Here is a 15,014-nt window from a genome sequence, read left to right as displayed (position 1 = left end):
AAATGAAATTCCCAAGTCTGGAAATGACACGAGGAATGCAATAATTGGTTTCCTGTCTCCTCTAGTATTAAGCTTAGATGATCCAGCCCTTTTAATCATGGCTCCTAAACCTGGAAGTGAGACTTCAGTCAGAGCTTAACTTCCTGTTCCGTGATTCTCAAAGACACCTTGGTCATTCTTGAGGGCTAATTCTGAAACCTCCTGCCAGATGGTTTAGATTGAGACATGTTTTGCAGTGGGATATTTTTGATTCATCCCTTTTTCACTTGAACTCCCTCTTAAACAATGCCGTGAATCAGCCCCATTGGAGGAGGTGRTGAGTGAGTAAGTATGAATCATTACAGTAAATAGAAATACTAAGAATACCTGTTCATATTCCTTGTGATATCCTGCAGCACCTGGTACAATACGGGTGTTGTTTCATGCCACCCTGCAGGAAATGCACAGTGGTGGCAGCTTCATTGAGTGCACAAMGTGGCTATGCAAGGAGCAGTTGAGGAGCACGTGCTACGGCCAGAGAGGAAGCAAGTTCCCATATTTGTAGCCTGCCCATCCCTTGGCTCTCAAAAGCACCAGCTAACCAAGAGCATCAAGTGAATGGTGCAGAGATATGGGCTTCTATGACATCTTGGAGTGCAAATCTTGCACTCACCGAGCCCTTYCCCTGTAACTTTGACTTCTTATGAGGCAAGAGGAACCTTGGCTCTAGAGAGAGAACCTCTGTGTCCCCACCTCTGTGTCCCCATTACTTCAAGCTTGCATTTCCCAGTGCACGCTTTCCTGCTAGTTACCTCTGTGGCTTGTGTCTACAGGCACATCAGTGCTCACATGACTTCTTTCAGCAAGTCCCTTAAGGCAACGTCCTCACTTGCTGTCGTTCCTGACGTTCTCCTGTTTCTTTCCCTGACAGCCTGCCGGGATATGGCAGCGGAGCTCCGGGGCAAGATCGAAGACTTCAAACCATACATTCCCCTCATTCAGGGGCTGCACAATCCCGGCATGAGGAACCGGCACTGGGAGATGCTCTCCAAAGAGATCAACATCAACATCAAGCCACACGCCGGGCTCACGTTTTCGCACTGCTTGGACATGAAACTGCTGGACCACATTGAGAGCATTGCCAAAGTAGCTGAGATAGCCAGCAAGGAGTAYGCCATTGAGAGTGTGAGGAACAAGGGGCTTTCAGGTCTTTTTGGTTTCTTCAAGGTGTTTCCATTGGCCTCCTGTTGCGCAGGGAGCACCTGCTTGGGGTGATGTTTATATTTTCCTAGAACATTGTGCACATGCTGCAGCACAAGTGAGAAAACCGCTGCCCAAGGAGATGGGAGCAGCGAGCACACGATTACATTCACACATTATAAGAAGTTATTTCTCCTGACGTGGAAAGTACAGATGTAACAGCCCTGAATGGTCATTATGCTGACCGGCTGACTGGTTCCTACACCTCAGGTTGGGATTAGTAACTGCTAAATTAAACTAATTGGATGGTCTGCATTCTCCCATTCGAAACTTATTTCAGGGAGATTAGCTGTGACTGGAAAGGGAGGTGTCAAATCCTTTAACACAGTAAATGCATGCAGGGATGCAGGGAGGACTCACTGGCTCCAGAGATTCATAGGTTAGATAGTCTTTCAGCTTCAGGTCACCAGTTCTGATGTGACCTAAGGTGCTCTTGATTGAAAGTCATTACCATGTGACAGCTTTTGTTCTCCAAAAATCTCCGGCAAGTTCCCAGTGGATAGCTGCCTCCTTCACAAAGCTGTTATTACCATAATCATTAATAGGCACTCTGCTGGCAGCCTCCGTGCTTCCCGGAGCATAAATGGGCCGGGAGATGAAACTGCCCTTTTTTGCCCTCGAGGTGCTCCTTTCAGAGCAGGGCTGCGGTGTCTGGGTCCCTGGGCAGCGCCCAGGAAACGTGCTGCTGCTGAATGTGTCCTGCATTAAGTGCACGGCTGCAGTTTCCAGGAGAATCCAAGAATAAAAATCGGTCATTTGTAGAGGAGAGGCAAAAAGCGCTGTGGGAGCCAGAACAAGYGTTGCACAGTTTGTATCTGAGAGCTGAACTGCTGTCTCTCTGTTCCAGGCACTGGACAAGATGGAGAATGAGTGGAGCTCCATTTTTTTCACCGTGATGCCTTATAAAGACACGGATACCTTTATTCTGAAGAGCCCTGATGAAGCTTCTCAGCTCCTGGACGATCACATTGTCATGACTCAGAGCATGTCCTTCTCGCCATACAAGAAACCTTTCGAGGAGAGGATGAACACATGGGAAAGCAAGCTGAAGATGACACAGGTACTGGTCTGGCACCCAGGCATGGGTGGTAAAGGCAGCATCTGGGCTGTGCTGCCGTGCYAGAACACAAATACTAGGTGGGCTCTCAAGGACTTCTGTCCTCAGGGACAAAAGGGACCCGCCAAAGCACTCTGATTCCAGAAAAAGGGACAAGCTCAAAGTTTTATTCTGCAAACAGCAGTGAGGAAATTCCAGCCCAATCATTTCCAATGACAACACCTTCATCAAGTTCACTAGGGCCAGGACTCTCTCACTGCTATGGGTAGTTATATTGGCATTTCTAGCATCATTGCACCGCCTGGACCATACACACACCTGGACCATACACACAGGCTCTACACTAATCCCATCAAGCAGCAGGTTCAGTCCATTCCATGCTAAACATTCACATCTCAGCGCAGGAGAACATGTGCAAGGAGGGCTGTTTAGAACAGCTCTGGCAGCCTCTGCTGTCACTTCTGCCTCAAACCAGAGGCTGAAGGCTCAGCACCCAACAGGACCCAACTAGCAGAACAATATTTTGCTGCAGAAAAGAAGTTTCCCTACGGGTACCTGGCTGGAGGTATGCTGGAGCATACATAAATGCCTGTTTATATGGCAGCATTGTTCTCTGTTATTTTTAATAACACTATTCTGTTTATTATTTATTATTTGGGTTTTCCTGAGGCCATGGCTGTCAGGCTGCTGGCCTTGGATACAGAAATGCTGCTGCAAGCCTTAAGGCAGCAGGTGATGTGGGGAATGCAGTTATTTACTCTGTGGTTTGAGACTGGGATGTGTCTATGTGTTGTCCCTTCCCTGCTTCTCTTGATTGCATTTATTCCTTTCACTGCAGGCCCACGATTCCCTGCTTGGGAAGTGGCTTGCTGATGGAGTATTGCAAATACAGCTGTCTGCACTACCAGAAAACCCTTCTCCTTGCAGYGTCAGGGGACAGTTCGTGATCCCCACAGTTTGAAGGCTCCCCATACCTTCAAACCTTCCATGTCTAAAACCAGAAGATGTTCTTCCAACCTAATTCTTGCTCATTTGAATGGCAGTTATATCGGGAAGGAGAGAGGACAAGGCAGAATTTCAGAGTTTGTGGCATTCCGTCTCCCTTGCCCTCTCTTTTCACCAAATAAGATCTTGCTAGCATGTAGGGCAGTTTTCCATAAAATACAGAAACACTGAATTGTCACAACAGTTTGATCCAGCACCACAAAGTTCCTAGGATCTTTAGTAYTGGCTTACATATGGATCTAAACTGCACCCCTTAAACAAACGGGTGTTGATTCTGATGCCTACTGACAGTAGCTAGCAAAGATGATGTTTGTGTTATTTCATTGTTAAACATTTTGGAAGGAAATTACAGCTTCTGGCTAAAGCATGACAGTTTTTAACACATTTTTCCGCACACATTGGCTAGTAGATTCAAGCACTGGTGCCCCGACCTTCTCCTCCTTTTTCCCACTAGGATGTCCTGGAGGAATGGCTGAACTGCCAGCGCTCCTGGCTGTACCTGGAGCCCATCTTTAGCTCCGAAGACATCAACAGGCAACTGCCAGTGGAAAGCTCACGCTACCAGGCCATGGACAGAATCTGGAGGACCATCATGAAAAACGCCAAGGAAAACCCCGAGGTGTGTGCCTTGATGAAAGCCACTCCSTTTATCTCCAAGTCCTCAGCACTCACAAAAGGGCAGCCCTTAAGCCATTCTTTGTAGTGGTGTGGGCACAGACACGCTATGTGAACCACGAGACCTTACCCAGGGTAGTGTGCTAGGTTTCTTCTCTTAGAAGACAGCCTTACTTTCAATTCTCAGTCATCTCCTGCAACACCATGCACCAAACCTGAGTGGCACAGACCTATCCCAGAGACTCTCTCCAACACATGGACTCCTTTGCTCATGCCTCTCTCTTCCACTCCCATAACCAGGCATGCTGTGACCTTGATCTATAAGATCCCTGACAATTCCTCCTTCACACTGACTCTCTAAAGTTGCTTAGAGACATGGTTTGGATCTTCTGCTGCCCTCAGCCTGCTTCTGTGTCCTGGTACCACTGCTCCACACTCTTCTGTTTTCCTGTCTTTACTTCTCAGGACTCCATCAACACTTTTATCTTGTATTGCAAATTTTGATATTTAGAGGAACCCAAAAATGTGTTTGTCACGTCCCTAAGTGCTGTTTCCCCTCCTTGCCCACAAAACTCACACCTCTCCAGCTCCCCGTGAAAATACTTCTGTGAATGAGTCATTTAGATCCCACCAGTAACATCACTGGGCAACCCAGTTATCCCCCCTGCCTCGTCTCCCACAGGCTCAGAATACTGATGCTGCTSCTTCCCCTCACTCTGTTTATAGGTGATCTCTTTGTGTCCCGATCCTAAGCTACTAGAGAACTTGCGGAAATGTAACCAGCTCCTCGAACTTGTGCAGAAAGGCCTGAGTGACTATTTGGAGACCAAGAGAAGTGCCTTCCCCAGGTAACCCCAGATTTCAGTGTGTCAGATCACACTTCTTGGTTCAGAAAAATATCAAGGGCAAGATCACTCCAGTTCGCTCTGCCAAGACTGAACACGGGGAAAAGGAAAAAGAAATATCTAAGCTTAGGATATGAGACTTCAAACACCAGCAAGACTGTGCCTTTCARTGCTGCCCTCTGAGCAGGAGAAAGCAAGCAGGCACAAATGTCCCAGGTTATTGCCTGTCTGTGCCTTTTTGGTCCCGATTTGCTTAGAAATGAAGAAGAACAAAGTGGAAACCTCAGGATAACTATTTCTTATTCCTGTAGGAATGCACACCATTCATTCAAACTAATTTAAACCCCCTTTGCATGGAAATAAGTGACTTCTGCAGACAAAGGAGAAATCTTCCTCTGGCTCTGCAAAGGTTTGATAGCTTAATGGTAACTGGACCATGAACGCTACTCTCCTGCACCAAGATACCGCTGAATAGTCCAAACCAGTGTCTCTAACAACAGATTTGTTACTCATTTTGCCAAGGCTCATCCCCTGGTGCTATACTGAAGAGAGCCTCCCCTCACTCTTTATTCTCTGCTTCCAGGTTCTACTTCCTTTCAGATGACGAGCTGCTGGAAATACTGTCCCAGACAAAAGACCCCACTGCTGTACAGCCTCACCTCCGTAAATGCTTTGAGAACATTGCACAGGTAGGCAAGGCAGCACCTAGGTGCCTCAACTCACCTCTAGAAAGCAAGTGGCACGGGAACTTGGAGGTGGTCYCAGATCTGGAGGGTGTTTACATTCTGCTGTGCAGAAATACACCTTCTGAAAACCTGCAATTACACGTAGGCATTGCAAGATGCAGGCTCAGTCACCATAAGACACAAACAACTTGGTTCTTTCAGACAGCTTTGTCATTTCTGTGTGGAATAGAGGAGTGGAGCTCATTTTGCCCTTTACTAAACAGTGTCAGGGAAGGATGAGAATAGTTGAGACTTCTTCTGCATACTCTGTGGAGGGGTAGCAATGCCCTACAGTTGCTGGCTGCCCTGTCGTGAGATTTATGCCACACTATTGTGAAATGTCTAAAGTCAATTGCTTGTRGACAACATAAGCATTTTCAAAAGGCACATTATTGGATTTCTCTTAGACGCCCATCTTAGGATGGGAGGAYGCTCCCCCTGGAAATGCCTGTGCCTCCCACTGGTTACCCACGGAGGCCAGGAGAAATAGCTCAGATTTAGCTGTTTACTTCCAGACACTTTGTCTGTGTGGAATCCCACACTTGCTGACAGTCTCAGCAGAGAGTAGGAATGAGCAAGCCTGAACTAAATTTGGTTTCTGCTTTCATCCCTACTTAGGAGCTGGTGTTAACCCTGCTATTTTCCTCCTTATTGTTCCTATAAAACGTCAGACTTCATGACGGGTCACAGCTCAAACCACCACAATATTCAGGCACTGAATCCCATCTCCTAGTCATTAGCTTGGGAAAATAGGAAGGAAATTGAATTGAAAACCTGTTGCAAGGCCATTGGAATAAATAAGGAGACTTTCAGTGATTTGCTGGGGCATTGGAGAAGCTGTTAAAATTTTATCCTTAAGACAGGGCACTTTGACCTCAAGGGAAATGATCTGATAGGAATCAAGGGTTTGAATCCTAGGCATGCAATGAGAAATGTTCATCCAACCTATAGCTTGATTGACTTCACTCAAGTTAAACCAAAGAAGTGAATTTTTTGTATAATCATTCTCCATTTTCTGGATACTTAATTTTGCACATCTATGTTACACTATTATCATTATCCACAGCCAAACTTRGTGCCAAATTTATAATAAGCATCCACCACTAAATAGTTTGGCAGGGCTAGAAAGGAAACTTTCTATTCACATCTCCTGCTGTTCATCCTCTATTAGCTACTGTTCCAGGAGGACCTGCAGATCACACACATGTACTCTGCTGAAGGAGAAGAGGTGAAGCTGTGTGTTCCCATCTATCCCACTGAAAACGTGGAGGACTGGCTGCTGGAAATTGAAAGATCCATGAAGGCCAGCGTACGAGACAACATAGAGAGATCAGTCGGTGTATATCCAGAGGTAAGAGTTTTATCCCAGACTGACTGATAGCTCCAGACTAGCCATAAAGGTCACCAGTGATGGGACAGATGAATCGGTTGTACWCTACCCCTTTTAAAATACAATCTATAATGCTGTTCTCCACGGATCAAGTCCAGAATGCCCAGTTCAGCAAGCAGATAATGGTCCAGCAGGGCCAAAAAATCAAACCCTGTTCACTCGACAACTTTCCCAATGTAAAACAATCCTGTATGAATCCAGTTCTGCTCCTCTCTAGGGAGCTGCCTCTTTGTAGAGATCTGCCCCTTTCTGTCTTTTGCTTCACGTCTCAAAATACTCTGCTAGGAGCTGGTAAAGCCAACTGAGGCTCTATGAACCCTTGCTTTCACTCAATGTGCACAGGGCTGTATCTCAGCTCTGCTCTCTATGTGAAATACATACTAGYAGAAAATCTCAATTTTGATTTTGGGGAGGCTAGGGAGAGAGAAGGGCTGAAGAAGGAAAGGGCCTCAGGTCTTCCTATTACTGTTTTACGTTCAGTAAAACAAGATTTTAAACTAGGAAAGCAGGGACAAGCCAGAGGAGGGGAAACATTATTTTGGCTGTCAAACATTCCCAGTCTTTATCTGCTGGTGGCCATTTGTAGCTGGTTACTAACCTGCAAGTGGCAAAGCAGAAGGAAGGTAGATGCTCCGTGTCCAGAGAGCCTGTGTCTGGAGAAGATTTCTTTGTGGGAACCAAAGAGAAAATGGAAATCTTCAATGCTTCTTGTGGAACAAGAACACAGTTCTTTCTGCAATAAATTAGATACGTGTTAGTGATGCATCTCAGAACAGAGAGATTTAAGAAAAAAAGATTTTTAACTGATTTTTTTTTTAAGACACCACGTACTACATGGGTTTTRCAATGGCCTGGCCAGGTGACCATTGCTGGCTGTCAAATTTTCTGGACAAAGGAGGTGTCTGAAGCTCTSGAAGCTGGAGATTTGGCCAGCAGACTTTTCCCCCAGCTGAGTACTCAGGTAAGAAAGGGAATTGAAGGGTAAGATTTTGCCACACTGAGACTAGCTGTCAGTTATGAGACTTCAGATCACTTAAAACCACAGGCAGGACAATACTGTAAGATAAACAGCAACGAGTACATCATCAGAGCTTCCAGCAGTTGCACCCTTATCTTCTTAACCTAAACCCCTACAGATGCAATACCTGAAATTTGCTCCCCAAAACCTAGTCAAATCCAAGTATGCCAGAATGCGGTGGTGTTCTCCTAGAGATAAAATCCTTCATTGCACAGCTGAAAAGCAAGTAATAAGATTTTATCAGCTTAATCATTCGCATATTTGTCATCATGACTCTAATACTATCAGCCCTGTACATTATATCATTATCTGAAGTCAGGAAGAAAATGGAAGATAACTTCTCCRGAGATATCTGGAGACAACCTATGATCTGGACTTAGCATACATACCTTGAGGTGTTTTGTCCTGTGTTAAAGCAGCCTGATTTCTGAGATATGGCTTGTTCCAGAGTACGTTCTTTGTCTCACTCAGCTGGGCAGCCTGGTTGCCCTGGTCCGTGGAAAACTGTCCAAGATGCAGCGAGCAGTGTTATCAGCTCTCATCGTGATTGAGGTCCACGCCAAGGATGTCGTAGCAAAGCTAATTGAGGAGAACGTGACAGGCGTGAATGATTTTGAGTGGATCTCCCAGCTCAGGTAGAGCTATTGAACCTCAGCTGGCCCCACTGGCCAGTCTTCCTTCTCCGTAGCCATCAGAAGGGTCTGTGACATCAGGAAGCAAGCATTTGCTTAGTCTGTATGTGGTATTCCTGAGGCTCCTCTAACACATTGAGGAGGAGCATGGCTAGGAGTTAGGAGCATCTCCCAAGGATGCCAGTTCTAAGGCATCTGGGACAGACCCCATCTCGGTGGCATCTGCTTTGGTATGTGAAATACAGATTAGGTCCTGCCGTGGTATTTTAAATACTGCAACATAAAAGAGCATGCTTCTGCCCAAGAAAGATTCCGGTACTTGGTATAACACCAGATTTTGTGTCCTGTGGGAATCCCTGATCATCCCACTGTGTTACATTATCCTTCCCTAAAGTGTCAAATCCCAGTCTAGTTAYCCAAATCTGTGGCTTACCAGCAACAGGCGACAGTATTACGAGCTACTGTATTGTCCTGTAGCCAGGGTTTATATTTCTGATGTTATTTTCATTTATCATTAGATACTACTGGACAAGAGGGGACCTGTACATCAGAGCTGTCAATGCTGAATTTATCTATGGCTATGAGTATCTGGGGAACAGTGGCCGCCTGGTTATCACACCCCTCACTGACAGGTAAGATTGTTTTCTGAATAATAAACACTACATATGTGTGTGTGTATGTGTATACATACATATATATATATATGTGGAGATATAATCTCCATATATATATATATATGGAGATTAAGTTAAGGGTGTGATCACGACAGTCTTTCTGCTTAAAGTGTGTAAATAGAAACTGTATAGTAAAGGAATAGCTGAAACGAGGGCAAAGCAGCACACGGGCATAGTGCAAATTCTGCAGCATTCCTGGTCATTAGTGCCCTGACTGATTGCTTTCACTTTTCTCCTCCTCAATGTAGTGTCCCAACTCGTATAAAACGCCCCCCAATAGCTTAGGAACACTTCTACAAACCAGTACACACAAACATCTAATACTCCAAAATATGCATCAGCAATAGGAGTTATGCCCTTTTAACAGTCCTTCTGGAGATTGAATTTGCAGCCAGTGGCAGAAGGATTTATCCATGCGGGCCCCTATGAATACTAATCAAGGCTATAAAGCTAATTCTTTTGCAGAGACCTACATAGATAGGCAGTTCTCATGAGTAGTAGGATGGATTCCTACCTGTCATGTTGTCTCCTGCTACATAGATCATGGCTCTTGTGCTGAAAGTAGCAGCAGAAGTGGTTCTTGATCTCTTATCTATATCTTATCTCTTCTTTGTTTTAGGTGTTACCTGACGCTTACGGGAGCTCTGCACCTGAAATTTGGAGGAGCACCTGCAGGACCGGCAGGAACGGGCAAAACAGAAACAACCAAAGACCTGGGGAAAGCAATGGCCATCCAGACTGTCGTGTTCAACTGCTCCGACCAGCTTGACTTCATGGCAATGGGAAAGTTCTTCAAGGGATTAGCCAGGTACAGCAAAATGCTGAGTGTCCTTATCAAGGACTAGGAGGAGTTACCGTGTTCCAAGATGAGCAAAGCTACAAAATGCCTGTCCAGGGAGAAGGACAGGGCATTGCTGAGCTGCTAAAAAAGTCCTGCTCACTAAAGATCTGCTCATTTAAAGCAAAATTAAAATGCTTTGTATGATCCACTGTTAGACATGTCTACAAACGTTTTCAGCCCCGGCCTTTGCTTTAATAACTCACATGGCGGACTGCAAATCAGTCCAGAAGCTGCTTAATCTTAAGAAAGAGTGAAATAGAGAGAAAGCTGAATGTATCAAAAATTTAGTAACCAAGAGATACTGCTTTAAGCCCTGAGGAATCCTCTCAGAGAAGCTTCCTGCTTCTCTACATATCAGAGCTGTCCAATTAGTCCATTGCATGCTAGTAAATCTGAATTAGTTACTCCAGCAAATGCTGATACTGTTTCTCAGGTGTTTTCTTTATGAGTAATTTCAACTTTATACTTAAAACATACCTTGTGGGAAGATTACCTTCCTCATACATACACTTGTTTTCCAAGCTTTGGAAAAAATGGACTTGAGAGATGCCTGAATTACATCATTATTGTTSAGGTACAAACCAGGAAGCCAGCACCACACTTAGTTTAGGTCTTGAGCTCAAATAAGCAGAGCTTGTGTCAGACTTTAGGGCCACATGTAACCATGGTCATGGCATGCATCTTTTTTGCTCCTCACCTGACCTGGAATGCATAGTAGCTATTTAGTGTTCCTGAATTCCCTCATTTTTCCTTTCTTGGGCAGTTCTGGAGCATGGGCTTGCTTTGACGAGTTCAACCGCATTGATATCGAGGTGCTGTCTGTGGTGGCCCAGCAGATCACAACCATTCAGCAGGCACAGCAGCAGAGGGTGAGTAACATACATGAATGCAAAAGCAATAAATAAATAAATATTCTCCACTTCAGCTATGCAACTCTTCCCCTTCACATGCATCTTCTCTGAGGAGCACAGGCAGGAACTCATGTGCAGTCAGACACATACAACACTTGAGCTTGGATGGGCATGGGCAATGCCCAAGCTGTAGCAGCCTGTTACCTACTCTGCATCCTGGGTGATTTTAGAACCTCAGCTTAGTCCTTGGTACTAAGGTACATCCCAGCTTAAGCTGCAGCACCAGCAGACTCGGTGCTCTGCAGACTTTGCTGTGGGGGAACTCACTGATGCAGGTCCTCTCAGCTGGTTCCATCTGCAGTTGCATCCAATGCTCTGCGCTGACTTGCTCAGCACCAGGTTTGTCTAGATGAGTTTTCCAAGTTTCTGTGGATTCACAAAACCCAACGTGTGCCCAAAAATCCATGCTCATGCACAAGCTGTTGTAGGATAAGGTTACTTGTTGGCTTTGCTTGGAGACTCAGCTGTCAGCAAGTAGTCAGCCTCTGTTCTGCTCCTCTGGAGCCTCAGAAGGTTTAAGACCTGAAGCTCTTTGGCTTTAGCTTGGAATTAGAAATTTGCTGTCTGTGAATTCCTCTGCATTGCTTTATCCCCCATCTGAAATTACCACCTACACAGCTTTAAAAAGGATTTAGGTTTGTCTTTTGCCTTCTCTGCCACAAATTAAGTCAGGCCCCAACTCTCTTGCAGCATAAATGGAAAGATATCTCTCTGTTTACAGCCGGAGGGATGGAAGTAAGTCTGAGCACCAAACAATTTTGTATCCTATCAGCAAATCTGTGAGCCCAATTTCTTAAAGAGGAAAAAGTACTGCTGGTAATGCCAAGTTCCTAGAGTCAAACCAAACTGCAGCACTACAATCGTGGGCAGCTGTGTCCACGATTTCCTGATTGCTGATCAGCAATTTTGCTGATTTTACTTGCTGATTTTACTACTGAAATCCTTTGTCCTTCCTGTGGAAATCATACTCCTGCTTTTAATTCCCAAGCCTGGCTTAGTCCTTTGGAGACAGCCATGTTTTCCATTTTCTAGGTGGATCGCTTCATGTTCGAAGGCACAGAGATACCACTAGTCCCATCCTGTGCAGTCTTCATCACGATGAACCCCGGGTACGCCGGCCGCACCGAATTACCCGATAACCTGAAGGTAAGGAGGGCAACCTGCACAGGCAGAAGGGTGCTGGGTGCTACCTAGACAGTGTGTCTGTGACAACAGTTAGCAGATRATGCTCTTAGAAGGTGTCCAGGATCATTTTGAGTAACATCCATAGGCCAGAGCTGCTCCTCAGCTATCAATCTGCAAGGCTACAACCCTGGGAGGTGTCCGGCACATTCATGCTGTGTCCACCATGCAGTCTGGGATAGACACTCCATGTGTTTTCAGCTTTCTGGGGAAAAAAGTGAGAAACGACAGTGTCTTCCATCCCTCTTGGAACCGTGTGTTTCAGGCTCTCTTCCGGCCTGTGGCTATGATGGTGCCAGACTACTCCATGATTGCTGAGATCTCACTGTACTCCTTTGGGTTTAATGAAGCCAAGGTCCTTGCAAAGAAGATCACCACCACATTCAAACTATCATCAGAGCAACTTAGCACCCAGGTAGGTGCCTTGAAACCCATGAATGTCTTGGTTAAACAGGAGGTTTCCTCAGCCCAGGCACGGAGTACCTGGGTGTTTCTCTACTATCTACCTTYCTCCTGCTTAATTCCCATTTTCCCTTTCTATGCCTGGGCTTGCATTTATCTAATAGTCCTAAATAAAATTGCACTAGGACAGCAGAGTTCAACAGACCTGTTGTGATGAAGGAATGGTTTTTCTGAAGACATAACCCTTTTCTTTTTTTAACCTGCTAATCAAATGCATAATTTAGCTCTYTTTAGGAGGTGCTCTAGTGTCTAATGAAATTGTTTCCTCCATGTCTGTTTCAGGACCACTACGACTTTGGGATGAGAGCTGTGAAGACTGTCATCTCAGCAGCTGGCAACCTCAAAAGGGAGAATCCTACCATGGATGAGGTGAACGTGCTTATACTTCACACCACCATAAACCTATGTAGCCTTGTCTGTAGCCACATTAGAGAGGCAAGATCTTCACAGTTCYGAATTCTTAACTTTTGTAGGAGCTGATCTGCCTGCGGGCTATCCGGGATGCAAACGTGCCTAAATTCCTGCAGGATGACCTGAAGCTCTTCAACGGTATCGTCTCAGATTTATTTCCCCAAATCAAAGAGGAGCCTGTTGATTATGGCATCCTGGAAGAAGCCATTCGTAAATCCTGCATCAAACAGAATCTGAAGGATGTTGATGGTGAGAGCAAGGGCTCTGCAGCACAGGGCTCTCCGTGCCTGGCCTTTCAGTTCAGCACTCGGCACTAGGAGAGGGACAGAGGCTCCTAGACCCACTTGTCATCATCTCCCTCTAYAGGTTTTGTGACTAAGTGCATCCAGCTGTACGAAACCACTGTGGTCCGGCACGGCCTCATGTTAGTGGGGCCAACAGGCTCTGGGAAGACAAAGGTATGGATGAGACACCCCAACAATCCACCACCTGCTTGGTCATGTAGAGGGTTAAGCTTCRCGGGAGACACTCACGCTCCAGCCTTGCCAGATTCTCTCTGATAGGAGCCAGCAACCATGATGTTTTCTCTACTGCCTTTAAATATTGATTTATAGCCATGGGGAAATATATTAGTAGCTTGCTCTCTGGAGCTAGGAGATTAGGCTGAGGCTTATTAGCACTGCTATAAACTTCTAAAGCTGAGGCAAACTTCGAGCTTGAACATCTTCCCCCAGCATCACGTGGTGTCTCTAGATGCCTCAGGCCTCTTGTACTAGTTTCCTCCCCATGCTTCTAGCATCTTCTGTGTCTGTAAAAAYAGACGGCGTTTTCTTATTACGGTCTGTCCTTCCCCATGTCTCCTTCCTCACTGTCCTTTGAATGCCGTTGCTGTSAGAGTCCTTTGTCATTTTGGAGCCACGGCAGTTAATTCTGTTGCTCTCCTGCATTTGCAGAGCTACAAAGTCCTGGCAGAGGCAATGACTTCTCTGAAAGGTCAGCCTGCAGCAAGCGGTGGCAATTACGAAGCAGTCAAGTACTTTATCCTGAACCCCAAGTCCATCACAATGGGCCAGCTTTATGGAGAGTTTGACTTGCTAACGCATGAGTGGTAAAGTACAAAACCTGCTTTCCTTCCTTCTGGAAACTCTTCTCTGGTCTTGGGAGTCTTCTCTTGAAGGCTGAGAATTCCTTAGAGTGATGGCATAAAAACAGAAGCGATCAAGTCCTTATTCCTAAGAGCCAGTCGCTGCCGTGTAAGCTGACGTCTTTCATTGTGTGCTCAGCCCTCAGCACATTCCCAGACAGTTACTGCAGTGCTAGCCACAATAAGAAATATTTCAATTGCTTTGGAGCAGATGCCTCTGCTCTAAGATACAGCGGCTTAAAAACACTTGACATGTTTCTGAAGAAAAGCGAGCTCTCTATTGCCCATTTGGACTGTGGTGAATAAACCTGCTGGTGGCCCTGAATGRTGAGAGGCAGCTTCCAGGCATGAAGGGACATCAGGTATTTCCTTCCCATGCTTGCCTTCATGCTTTGAAAGCAAGAGCCAATGGCTTCTTGGCCCTTTTGGCCACCAGCTTATCCAGATACTAMGAGGTAAGAACTGGTCTGGCTCTCCATTTAGCCCTGTCCTTCATCACTTGCTTAGGGACAAAGCTAAGGGGCATGATCCATAAAAACAGAGGGGAAAAAAGGGAAATCGAAGCCAGCTACCTCTAAAAAAAGTGCAAGCAAATAAGCATTTCTGATGTTTAGTCCAAGAGCTGATCAGACCTGGGTTCTAGTGCATCCCTACTGAAGGGCATTTTATATGTTATGCCAGTTAAACCTGACAACTTATTTATAATCCTGCTCTTCCCAAGGGCACATGCAGGTGACAAAAACTACAGCATCCACATAAAATGCAGTTACAGACATAAATCCATCTGTTTTAATCAGCTGAGCTTTACGACCAACTGTTTTTCCTTGATCTCAGTAACAATATCCTAAGCATCACCAGCACTA

General features: G+C 45.6%; 1 protein-coding gene across 1 annotated transcript in view; it reads left to right on the top strand.

The window, feature by feature from the left end:
* Positions 1-15,014, top strand: part of DNAH1 (dynein axonemal heavy chain 1) — a 60,917-nt gene that overhangs the window by 17,106 nt on the left and 28,797 nt on the right. The window contains exons 19-35 of the mRNA XM_026046116.1: positions 911-1,164; positions 2,087-2,299; positions 3,756-3,920; positions 4,643-4,764; positions 5,345-5,450; positions 6,658-6,837; positions 7,697-7,837; positions 8,366-8,529; positions 9,045-9,158; positions 9,820-10,008; positions 10,805-10,910; positions 11,985-12,098; positions 12,400-12,549; positions 12,879-12,965; positions 13,070-13,256; positions 13,374-13,465; positions 13,961-14,115. Of these exons, the coding sequence (XP_025901901.1) occupies positions 911-1,164; positions 2,087-2,299; positions 3,756-3,920; positions 4,643-4,764; positions 5,345-5,450; positions 6,658-6,837; positions 7,697-7,837; positions 8,366-8,529; positions 9,045-9,158; positions 9,820-10,008; positions 10,805-10,910; positions 11,985-12,098; positions 12,400-12,549; positions 12,879-12,965; positions 13,070-13,256; positions 13,374-13,465; positions 13,961-14,115 (2,539 nt within the window). The remainder of the gene's footprint in view (positions 1-910; positions 1,165-2,086; positions 2,300-3,755; positions 3,921-4,642; positions 4,765-5,344; positions 5,451-6,657; positions 6,838-7,696; positions 7,838-8,365; positions 8,530-9,044; positions 9,159-9,819; positions 10,009-10,804; positions 10,911-11,984; positions 12,099-12,399; positions 12,550-12,878; positions 12,966-13,069; positions 13,257-13,373; positions 13,466-13,960; positions 14,116-15,014) is intronic.

The sequence above is a fragment of the Nothoprocta perdicaria genome, unplaced genomic scaffold (assembly GCF_003342845.1).
Source record: "Nothoprocta perdicaria isolate Ctin4 unplaced genomic scaffold, notPer1 scaffold_42, whole genome shotgun sequence".
NCBI classification, from domain to species: Eukaryota; Metazoa; Chordata; class Aves; order Tinamiformes; family Tinamidae; genus Nothoprocta; species Nothoprocta perdicaria.
The sequence above is the reverse complement of the archived record's forward strand: the minus strand, read 5'-3'. Positions and strand labels throughout refer to the sequence as shown.